The 11,042-nt window shown below is 64.3% G+C and overlaps 3 protein-coding genes across 3 annotated transcripts; 2 read left to right on the forward strand and 1 right to left on the reverse strand.

Annotated features, from left to right (window-relative positions):
- Nucleotides 1-159: 159 nt before the first annotated feature.
- Nucleotides 160-3,412, reverse strand: MNEG_3216 (hypothetical protein; the record flags this gene model as incomplete). Its single annotated transcript, XM_014048310.1, has 4 exons — nt 160-667; nt 955-1,196; nt 1,442-2,186; nt 3,381-3,412. The coding sequence occupies 4 exons, from the start codon at nt 3,410-3,412 to the stop codon at nt 160-162; spliced, it is 1,527 nt and encodes a 508-aa protein (XP_013903764.1).
- A 1,942-nt stretch (nt 3,413-5,354) lies between these two features.
- On the forward strand, nt 5,355-9,229 carry MNEG_3217 (hypothetical protein; the record flags this gene model as incomplete). The annotated part of the gene is made up of 8 exons (XM_014048311.1): nt 5,355-5,509; nt 5,656-6,211; nt 6,549-7,324; nt 7,519-7,723; nt 7,915-8,026; nt 8,262-8,374; nt 8,564-8,778; nt 8,944-9,229. The coding sequence occupies 8 exons, from the start codon at nt 5,355-5,357 to the stop codon at nt 9,227-9,229; spliced, it is 2,418 nt and encodes an 805-aa protein (XP_013903765.1).
- A 799-nt stretch (nt 9,230-10,028) lies between these two features.
- Nucleotides 10,029-10,859, forward strand: MNEG_3218 (hypothetical protein; the record flags this gene model as incomplete). Its single annotated transcript, XM_014048312.1, has 1 exon — nt 10,029-10,859. The coding sequence occupies one exon, from the start codon at nt 10,029-10,031 to the stop codon at nt 10,857-10,859; it is 831 nt and encodes a 276-aa protein (XP_013903766.1).
- Nucleotides 10,860-11,042: the final 183 nt, after the last annotated feature.

Here is an 11,042-nt window from a genome sequence, read left to right on the forward strand (position 1 = left end):
TCTTGATGTTTTGTGCCCCAGACAAGGCTGCTGGCTTCACTTACTCAATTTTGATGTCTTTTTTCATCGGCCTGGTCCGACATGCAGTCACCTCCACATGTAATGAGCGTATCACATTGCTGGACGATTTTACACCACTTTCTGCTCTGCAGCAAGCGCCTACACAGCCGACAGAACAGGCGATCTAGCGTCCTCTGTAAGCTCCATGCTGGCAGGCTCCTCAGCTACGATGCCTGCAACCACCAGGCTGCTGCCGCCGCTGATGTTGAGGGCCGTGGGGCCGTTGCGCGCGTCCTCTGCCGGCGGCCACAGCATTCCAGAGTCCTCCTCGTCATCCGAGTCGGACTCATCGCTGGCAGCCCGGGCGCCGGGTGCACTGTCGCTGCTCGCGGCGCTTGCGCCCGTGGCCGCGGCCCCAGAGCGCACCCCCCTCGCTAGGCCCAGCTGCTGGAAGAGGGCGTCGAAGCGGCCGGCAGGAAGCGTGAGGATGCGCTTCACCTTGGGCACGCGGCGCGATCCCGCCAGGCCGGCCGCGGCCAGCAGGGACAGCCGCTCAAAAGCGGCGTCGTTGCAGCGCAGGCACCGTCCGAGCCCGCCCGGCGACATTGCTGTGAGCTGTTGCCGCCATGAAGGGTGGGCTGAGCACAGGTCCTTGAGCCGCTGCAGCCTAGGGGATGAGGATGACAAGAGGACGCGAGTGGGTGTGAGGACAGGTTCAGCACCCCTGGCCAACTTGGGTGAGCAAGCAGCAGAGCACTCACCAGGCGTGGCCTCGATGCCTCCCCTCCCCAGTGGGCGCGCGCACGCAGCGCGCATGCATGCACACCCACACCCACACCCCCACCCCCACCCACAGCCAGGATCACACCCACACGTGCGCACACTTACATGCACATGCACGTGCGTGCATGCACGCACAACAAAACACTGTATGACCAGAACAGGGGGCCCCACCTGGCCGCGAGTGTGGTGAGGCTCAGCTCCAGAATGCCGGAGCCGCCAGCCACGAGGCGGCCAGCAGCCCAGTTGGTGAGGCCCAGGGTGGCTGCCAGCTGGCGGATGTCGCGGGCCAGTGTGCGCGGCGAGCGGAGCACCAGCTGCGGGCGGCGCGCCACCATGGAGGGCAGCCTGTCGTCAACGCCCGGCAGCAGCTGCTCCACCATCTCCATCGTCTCCTCCAGGCGCTGCGGCGTCAGCTGTGATCAAGGCAAGATGCCAGCCAAGTTGGGCGGGTGCAGACAGGTCAGCTTGGGAGGCTACAAAGCGCCAGCTCCCTGCCCCCTGCTCCCCTTTGCATTGCTGCCTGATATCCCACAGCACGCCCATGTGGCATGGCCGCCCACAGGGGTGGGTGTGCTGTGTGCCACAACCCGCACCCAATCGTGACGCAGCCACCAACGTTGCGGGCCCTCTTCCAAGCCTGCCTGCCCGCCCGCCTCACCATGAGAAGCTCTGGCCGCTCCAGCACCATCTTGCGCGCCTCATCCGGCGCCAGCCCCACTGCTGCTGCCACGCCCTCCAGCCGCTCCTCCAGCTCACTGGGGCTCAGCCCCACCAGGGCGGGGTGGCGCAGCAGGTAGGTCACGGCGTCCTGGGGCTCCAGCTCAGCGTGGCGGTTGAGCGCCTCGAGCGTCGACAGCAGCGCCTGGGGCGGAGCGGCCAGCACGCACGGCTCCACGCCAACCAGCTGCCGCACGTAGTCTGCGCCACACACGCCAACCCACTCGGACAGGCGCACAGCGACGTGGCGCGCAGATTGCGCCGCCAGCAGCGCGCCGCGCTCGCCGCGCAGCGCACGCTCAGGCAGCGCCACGCCCAGTGCGCGCTGCACCTCTGCGCTGATGGTGGCCAGTCGCAGGTGGTCCTCGTCGCTCAGACCGCCTCCGCCCTGCGGTGACCACCCGCGCTGCACTGCAACGGGCAGGTGGCTTGGTGCATCGAGGATGTAGTGGCGCCCCTGGGCCTGCCACTCCAGGGCGCGGGCCAGCAGCTCGTCGTAGGCGCGGATCGTGCGCACGCGCATGCGCCGCAGCGCCTCCGAGCGAGCCTCGCTGCGAGCAGTCGCTGCATCCCCGCCCAGCGTGACCGCTGTGGAGGCTGCCTCTGGCACGTACACGCGCTGCTGCGATGCTGCAGCCGCCGCCTCTGTTGCTGCGCCGCGGCGCTTGCCCTTGGGGCCGCGTTGCCTGTCAGAGGAGGGCCCTTGCAAGAGCCCCGAGGCCAGCCGCTGCGCCGCTGCCTTTGCGCTGGGTGCTGGGGTAGCCGGCACCAGGGGCGTGCCAGTGGGGAGGCGCCGCACAGACAGGCGCCCGGTGGCCAGCGTCCCGCCAAACAGCGCCCGTGTGCGCTCGGCAAAGTCTGCAGTGCGGGCGCTGGCACGCGCTGGCGGCGCGTGCTGGTGCTGCCCGCTGCTGGCGCTGGTGGTGCTGCTGCTGCTTGCGGATGGACTGCTAGCGCTGCCGCCGCCGCTAGCCCCCGATTTTCCTTTGACCGCCGCTGCTGTCCTTGCTGTGTTGTCCGCCCCGCCTTTGCTCTGCACTCGCTGCGCAGCAGCGGGCGCAAACAGGCCTGCATACCTTGCCCAGGGGTCTGGCCGCAGGGTGAGGGCTGGAGTGCTGTCACCATCGACCGGGGCTGCCTTGCGTTTCCGAACGCGCTTCTTCGGCGCCGCTGCGCTAGTGCTGGCACCAGCGCCGGCGGGCGCGAGGGCCTCTGCAAACAGAGCCGCCAGGCTGGACACGTCGTCGCGCCCGGGCGTTGCTGCCGCTGCGACTTGCCCCACCTCCGCTGCCGCAGGTGCCGTGCGCCGCCGCCGCGGTTTGCGTGGGGGGGTGTCAACATCGCCTTCTGCACTGACCTCTACCGCCGAATCTGCTGCCGCGGCGGGTGTGCGCTGCCTGCGCGCTGTGCGAGCCTGGGGTACCAAGCTGCCGCCTCCTTCGCGGTCCAGTGCGGGGTCGTGCACACCGGCTCGCTTCTGCCTGCGGCCGGGTCCCTTGCTGGCTGTCGGCCCCGTGTCGCCTGGGATTGGCAGCTGCTGCGAGTCGTGGGGGGCTGCTGCGTCGCCACCCTTGTCCCCTACCAGTGCCGCTGAGACCACGGCTCGTGCTGACATCCGCACTGCAGCTTGCCGACGAGCGAGCCGCAGCGGCATCATACTGCGCTGGCCATACATGCAGGCTGAACACCTGGACATTGCCACGAGCCTACCTAACGAGGACAAGGCGAGCCACGGAGTGATATGCGTGACGAGGGGTGTGCAGTCCGTGAGAGCCCCGTATCGCAGCGTTGAGAAGTATGCAGATGTCCATTCGGCTACATGCATGCCACTCGCGCACAGTCGCAATGGACGTGCCGCGCAGCAGGCGTGTTGCACTCACCAGATCGCATTGACGGGTTGGGAATGTAACATGAGCGCGTATGTGCAATATTTGACAACTGAATTCAACTGTTGACGCGCGCTACAGTGCCCTACCCAAAGGGTCCTTCTCTTGGCCACCACCCGCAATGCCGCCTGCAGCTGCTCCTGCACTCACCTTGATGCACCTGCGCGCCCCTGTTGACCAGGCACGATGTCTGCCTGGAAGGAAGTGAGGGCTGTGACTGATTGTATGATGATGAGTGGCAACCTTGGTGATATCCCAGGAGGCGCCGTGTGGCCGTGTCGCGGGCCAAACCCTGCAGAGGAGAGCACGCTCAACGTTTCGGCATGCTGACGACTGCGATGAACAAACCCTGTGTGGGCACCTTGACACACCTACGCAGTTAAGAAACACAACCCAAGCTTCTTTCACAGGTTGGACCCCTCTGGCTTGGCGCAATGGCGGGGCAAATCCAGCCCAATCCCTTATCCACGGCGAGGTTTTGACTGTGACCCCCCCTGTGATGAAAGCAGGGGTGTTAATTGTCTCCAAACAACGCGCAAAAGTACAGGTGAGTGTTGTGCCAGCTTGTTGCTCAGCAGCTTATCACACAGCAGGTTATTTAGATGATGTGGAACTGTCGATACGGTATGTAGGATACACTTGCCCGGGCTGTATAGTGCGTCCTGTTCCCCCAATACTAGGATTCTGCTTTCATCTGCTCGGTCAGAACAATCCTGCTCTCCTCTAGCACCCCGCAACACGTCAGCCACCCCCAGCCAACCAAGGCCCCAACCCCTCGCGCATATACCAAGGGTGCGACACATGCGCCTCACCGGTCCAGAGCTCGTGCCCCAGCAGGGCGCATGGATTGGGGTACTAGCAGCGCGCTGCAGCACAACAAGGACGGCAACAAGGCCCTTGGCATTGCCAAAGCCATACTGGCCGTGCTGCCTGCCTGCTGGCCTGTGGGGGTCTGTTCACCAGGGACTGTAAGCAGCGCTTTCCAGGGCTGTGGATAAGGGGTGGACAGGTTGCTAGTTGTGAAGGGTAGGGTAACACGCACGCGTGCAAGCCTCGTCCAGGGCTACGCGAGCCTCGCGCATGGTCACCAAGACCATTGAATGCTGGGACACATGTATGCGTGCATCCACAATCTGTAGGAGCCTGCATCAGAAAACAAAGTTGTGATGCTGCTCATCTTGACACAGCGTTGAGACACCAGGCTCACGGCCAGTGTCTCACGCGTAGCCTCAAGCCTGCTTGGCAGGCTCGATCGACACAGCTGCTTCGCGACTGCTTGCCGCTTCCACAGTACTTGCATTGCTGACCTGAGGGACACCCGAATGTCAACAAGAGACTGCTGCTGTTGTAGCTACGTCGAAGGCTTGCAGTTCCACTGCGTAGCCACCAGCAGTCAAAGCAGGTCCGGCAGATGTCCGTCGAGGCTGGGTTCGTCACAAGAAGCAGGGGGCGGCTGGTGCTACGAAATTTCACTGCAAGAAGCCATTGCCTCGCTGAGATTCTAAGTGTCAAATTAGCTGGGCTTGCAAGGTCCTTGAGGCTGCGGTAGCTTAGTTGTCAAACAAAACAGGCTGAGCATTGACCTTTGATGATGTTGACTTGGCATCAACCATGAAGCAACGGTACGATATGAGGTGGCACGACCGAGGGGCTCCATACACACAAACCTGTTGAACATGCAATCAGGGACAGATGAAGGACATGGGGTCGTGCACGCGGCTTGCCTGGAGCCGAGCACGCATTGTCGCCACGCGCCACGACGTGGCATGCATCACTTGTACACACGACAACTCCCGCCCATGTGAGCTGTGCATGTTCCCAGGCTGACCTGCGAGCTGGGATTGAATTCTACTCAAATTAGTTTAGTTTCGCCGCAGCTGCAGGCGCTCCCAGCCAGCTCCGAGCCCGGGCGATCTCCCCGATTGTGGCCATCGTGCATCACCCTGAAATCACGCGAGCGGCACGAGTATGGCGCAATTAGATACCATTTCCGCGGTGGTGGAGCCGCGCCCAGCGCACAGGCTGGACACTGACGCCCTCCTGGCCTACCTGCGCCGCACAGTGCCAACGGTCGCAGCGGAGCGCGGGCCGCTGCGCATGCGTGCGTTTGCCCATGGACAGAGGTGCGCAGGCCTTGCAGGGGCATGCTCGTTCATGTGTGTGCGGTGTTGGTACTTGACGTGTTGCGCCTTGACGGAACGCAGTCTCGACTATGCAGACCAGCGCAGCCAACGCGATGTGCACTGCCCCTGTCCATGTCAACGCGCAGCAACCCAACCTACCTGCTGGAAGCTGGGGCAACGCGCCTGGTGCTGCGCAAGAAGCCGCCCGGCCGCCTGCTGGCATCGGCCCACGCTGTTGAGCGCGAGTACCGTGTGTTGGCCGCGCTCGCCGCCGCCGGCAACGTTCCCGTGCCACGGCCGCTGGTCCTCTGCGAGGACGCGTCTGTTGTGGGTACACCCTTTTACGTGATGGAGTTTGCGGAGGGCACCATCTTCACGGAACCCGGCATGCCCAAGGCCAGCCCTGCGCAGCGCACGGCCGCATACGCAGGCCTGGCCGACACCCTAGCAGCCCTGCACGCAGTCGACCCTGTCGCCGTTGGCCTGGCCGGCTTTGGCGACCCGTCGCGTTACTGCGAACGCCAGGTGCAGCGCTGGGCGCGCCAGTACGCCGCATCAGTGGCGGCGCCCTGCCCGCGCGTGGCGCGATTGGTGGAGTGGCTGCGGGCCAACGTGCCAGCCGAGGACTCGGTGGTGACCCGGCCGTCCATTGTCCACGGCGATTACCGTCTGGACAACCTCGTGTTTGATGGCGCCATGAGGGTGAGGGCGCTGCCGCAGGGACACAGCTGTTTGAAGCTTGGGATGTGTACTGCCAGGGGTGCGACGGTTTGGGGGGGTCAGCGTGAGAGTTGCTTATGCCGATCACACGTGCAGGGCGGCGCATGGCACTCCCCTTCTTCTGCCGCCTGGCCCAGCATGCAAATCTGTCCGTCCACACGCATGGGGCAGCCTTCCCCGTCACCCCCTTTGACATGCCCTCCCTGTCACTCGCTGTCCGCCCCGTGAGGTGCGCGCCGTGCTGGACTGGGAGCTCTGCACCCTGGGCAACCCCTGGGCCGACGTAGCCTACACGTGCCTCGCGTACCACATGCCACAGCAGCTGGCAACTATGCGCCTGTCCAGCCCCCTGCCCGAGCGCGTGCCGACCGAGGCGGCGCTGCTGGCACGCTACTGCGCAGCACGTGGGGTGCGACCGCCTGCACCACGCGATTGGGCGTTCTACCTTGCTCTTGCGCTGTTCCGCCTGCTGGCCATCCTGGCGGGCGTGCAGGCGCGCGCCAAGCAGGGCAATGCGTCGTCAGCGCACGCTGCAGCGCTGTCGCGCGACGAGGTGCTTGCGGCCCTTGCGGACGCGGCCCTTGCCATCGTGGAACGCGCGGATGCGGACGCCAGCATCGGCGGCAGTGGCAGCGGCAGCGGCAGCGGCAGCAGCAGGGGCAGCAGCAGGGGCAGCAGCACGCCATCAAGGCAACCAGTAGGGCTGCCATCGCTGGGCGCCCCCAGCGCTGGGGCCGCCGACCTGCTAGCGCGCGTGCGCGCGTTCATAACGGCGCACGTGCTGCCGGCGGAGGCAGTGCTGTCTGCACACGCTCAGGGTGACGCGCGGTGGAGTGTGCACCCCCTGATGGAGGAGCTCAAGGCACGCGCCAGGGCGGAAGGCCTGTGGAACCTGTGGCTGCCGGGGGGCATGGCGCAGGGGCTGAGCCACCTGCTGCCAGAGGTGCCCGATGTCGAGCGGGCCACGCTGCTGGGCGCGGGCTTGTCCAACCTGGACTACGCTCACTTGTGCTGCGCTATGGGCCATAGCGTGTGGGCGCCGGAGGTGTTCAACTGCAGCGCCCCCGACACCGGCAACATGGAGGTGCTGGCACGGTGGGTAGATGAGCGGGTCCGTTGATGGCAGAGGGCACTTGCGATTTCCTGCCCCAGGTCCTGTGTTGGCTCCACCTACCCGATTGACTTGTTATAAAATTCCCGGCATGCCCACAAGCATGTGAAATTTTTGCATGTTACTATTACTTACATGCACCTCATATCCTCCGCATTCTCTCGCTTGTGCCTGCCAGGTACGGGACACCGGAGCAGCAGCAGCGCTGGCTGGTGCCTCTACTGCGCGGGACCATCCGCTCGTGCTTTGCCATGACCGAGAAGGCGGTGGCCTCCAGCGATGCCACAAACATCACGGCCTCCATCAAACGCGCCCCGGGCGGTGGCTACGTCCTGTCGGGCGTCAAGTGGTGGACCAGCGGTGCCATGGACCCGCGATGCCAGGTCAGGCTTTGGCGTTACGCTGGGTGGCGTGATTCACCAGCAGTGTCCTGTGCTGGTTGCATTTGCCGCAGGTCTTCCTTCTATCCTGGACTCAACCGTTGTTTGGAAGAGTCGTGCTGCTGCCACAAGTGCCTCGCTGAATTTCTCTTTTTATCCCTGTTGTCTCCCCTCCCCCCCTTCTGCCTTCAAAGGTGGCTGTTTTCATGGGCAAGACCGACACTTCAGCGCCCTCTCACCTGCAGCAGTCCATGATCCTGGTCCCCATGCACACGCCTGGGGTCAAGGTCGTGCGGCCCATGCTGGGTGAGAACCCAAGGGATTTGAGGGGGTGATGTGAAAGGGGAGGAGTGACGACCTGCAATGACTAGATGAATTGTGTTGGACGGGCTAAGCATTGGTTTTGAAGTCCAAGCGCACGAAAGCACTGCACTTGAATGGAGGTCAAATGGTGCCACTGTCCCTGCTCTTCATCGAAATTGGACTCACCCGCTGCTCAACAAAAATGTTTGTGCATGTGCGCAAACGCATATCTATGCAGTGTACGGCTATGATGACGCCCCGCATGGTCATGCCGAGGTGCACTTTGACGGTGTCACAGTGCCTGATGGCAACCTGCTCCTGGGGGAGGGCCGCGGCTTCGAGATCGCACAGGTGTGAAGAGCAGCGGAGGCGGGCTGTTGGAAAGATGGCTGTCGTTTTTCGTTTTTCGCTTGGGCTGGCATGCCACTCAACTGCATGCTTTGATGGCTGCATGTGCCGACTATACAAACCAGCACGATAGCAACATCGTTCCGCTCACGTCGATGCAAACGCATGGTTCACCTGTTTGGCGCTTCGTAGGGGCGGCTGGGCCCTGGGCGGCTGCACCACTGCATGCGGTTGATTGGTGCTGGGGAGCGTGGCCTGGAGTTGATGGCGCAGAGGGCTCTGTCGCGCGTTGCCTTTGGGAAGCCACTGGCGGCACAGGGCGGGTTGCGTGAAAAGCTCGCGCGCAACCGCATCGCCCTGGAGGGCGCGCGGCTGCTGGTGCTGGCCGCGGCGCACGCCCTGGACGAGTGAGCTGCCCTTGGGGTTGCGGGGGTTGAGGAGGAGGGTGGGAGAAAATCACCCCGGTTTAGAACACGGGCCGGCGCTGCAGGTGTGCTCAAGCCGCAGCCGCGCGCGCCCCGCCCTATCACCCCGTGCGACGCCGCTGAACCCCCGCTGACCACCTCGCGCAGGGTGGGCCACAAGGCGGCGAGGGGTGCCATTGCTGCGGCCAAGGTGGCAGCCCCCGCGGTGGCCCTGGAGGTGCTGGACTCGGCCATCCAGGTGCATGGCGGCGCAGGCGTCTGCCAGGACACTCCCCTGGCGCACCTCTGGGCGGCGGCGCGCACGCTGCGTATCGCCGACGGCCCCGATGAAGTGCACCTGGGCACGCTGGCTAAGCTGGAGCTGGCCAACGCTGCGGGGGGGAGCAAGGAGGTGCTGGCGGCTGTCAAGCGCGTGCCCCGCTCGCGGCTCTGATGGGGTCAGGGGTTGCGCGCGGTTGGTAGCGAGCTTGTAGCTTCCACAGCGATCAGCAGCAGCCACACGGCGTCGTCTGGCCGGCTGGCTGGCCGCGTCTCGGTTGCGTCCAAATTTTTGAGCTGCAGTTTGACTTAGAGGTTTTTCTGTTTTTTCAGGGTGTATACTTGGTACTGGAAACCAGGATGTTGGTTGTGGGCTTCCTCAGTAATCTGGTCGAGACAGAACGCGACCTCATTTGCCCAGCACAGCACAACGGGCCGCACACGCGCCGTGCAACGAGTATCATATCCATGTAAACGTACACCGTTCTCTGCCCTTCAGACATGCCAAGGACCCGGAAGTGCTTGTGCGTCAGTGCGAGACTGCCGTGAAGAGCTACTGTATGATATCTCCGCCGCCACCTGGGTGACACTGCCACACCTGGGTACCGCACATGTGCGCTGCGTGCCGGTAGCTCGGATTCCCCTGGACCCTCACTAGCCCTGTACACAATCACAGCAAATGTAATAGTTTGTTTTATTATACTGCTGTGAGTTCAACGCAAGATCGGCGTCAGGTTAGGCCGACCAACAGGCCTTATGCCACGCAGTCGCCCACTCTTCCGGTAAATCAAGAAAAAAATAGCCACATGTACGGAGGCACCACGCGTCCTCAGTGATGCGCTCGCGTTGGCGTGCGCGCTAGAGGCGCAGATCCGACCGTGCAGCCTAGGCGTCGGCGGGCACATCAAGGCCGTCCTGACGAGTGGCTAGCGCACACATTGCGCCACTGCGTGGGCGCGGATCGGGGTAGGGCCATGCGCGATGTGAGCGTCAGCCTTGGCGGCGCAAGCCTGAAGGCACAGACGAGGCAGGACGTGCTGCGCGCTGCAGAGGAGCAGCGGGCTGCACGAAGCGACGCTCGGCTTAAGCAGCGTGCGGCCACGACAATCCAGCGCGGATGGCGGGGAGCCGTAGCTCGGAGGCGTAGCAGGGCAGCATGGCTGTCAGAGTGGATGCAGCGGTATGCTGGGACCGCAGCGCCTGCACCTGGCGCGGGCCTGGTGCCTGCTGTGGAGGTGGAGCGCGCCGTGCAGCTGCTGCTGGCGGCGCTGCTGCCGGCGCCCGCATCAGCCTCGCGTCTGACCCTGGAACGTGGCGGGACGCTACCCCTGCAGCAACAGCCCGAGCAGCGACGCGCAGCGGCGGCGCTAACCGCGCTGCTCACCCGCAGCCTGAGGTCAATCGACCCGGCCACCAACTACTTGGGAGGTCCGGCTGCAGCTGACACCTCCCAACCGCTGCGGCTGGGCCTGCTGTGCTGCGCCGTCATCGCGCCGGGCTGCGGCGGCCCCCCTGACCTGGTGCTAGATGCAGCTGTGGCCCGGCTGCTGGAGCTGCTGCTCCTGCCAGGAGCGGGCGTGGGGGGCGGCAGCGCCGTTGTCGATGCGGTGCGGCGGGACCTGATGGCGGCTGTGGCAAAGCGACCATGGCCGCTGCTGGCCGCAGCTAGAAGGGTTGCTGCGCGTATGGCAGCGGCTGGCGAAGGGGACAGCGGCACTGGGGGAGCAGGCGCGGCCCAGGCGCTTCCAGCCAGTATCAGCAACAGCGCTGGTGAGCAGCGGGCTGTGTCAGCATCACTTGCATAGTATCCCGCTGTGTGCTGCTCCGCTCCAGAAAATCAGAGAACAAATAGTGAATAGTTCCGCATGCACCCATGCAATGTGTTCATAGTTCATTGCTGGCCTCGTTTGCACATCCCCGACAGTGCTGTCGCGCCTGACTGGACTTGTCATCGCAATAATGGAGGCTCAATCACCACCGCCACCGCC

This window comes from Monoraphidium neglectum (assembly GCF_000611645.1).
Source record: "Monoraphidium neglectum strain SAG 48.87 unplaced genomic scaffold scaffold00394, whole genome shotgun sequence".
NCBI classification, from domain to species: Eukaryota; Viridiplantae; Chlorophyta; class Chlorophyceae; order Sphaeropleales; family Selenastraceae; genus Monoraphidium; species Monoraphidium neglectum.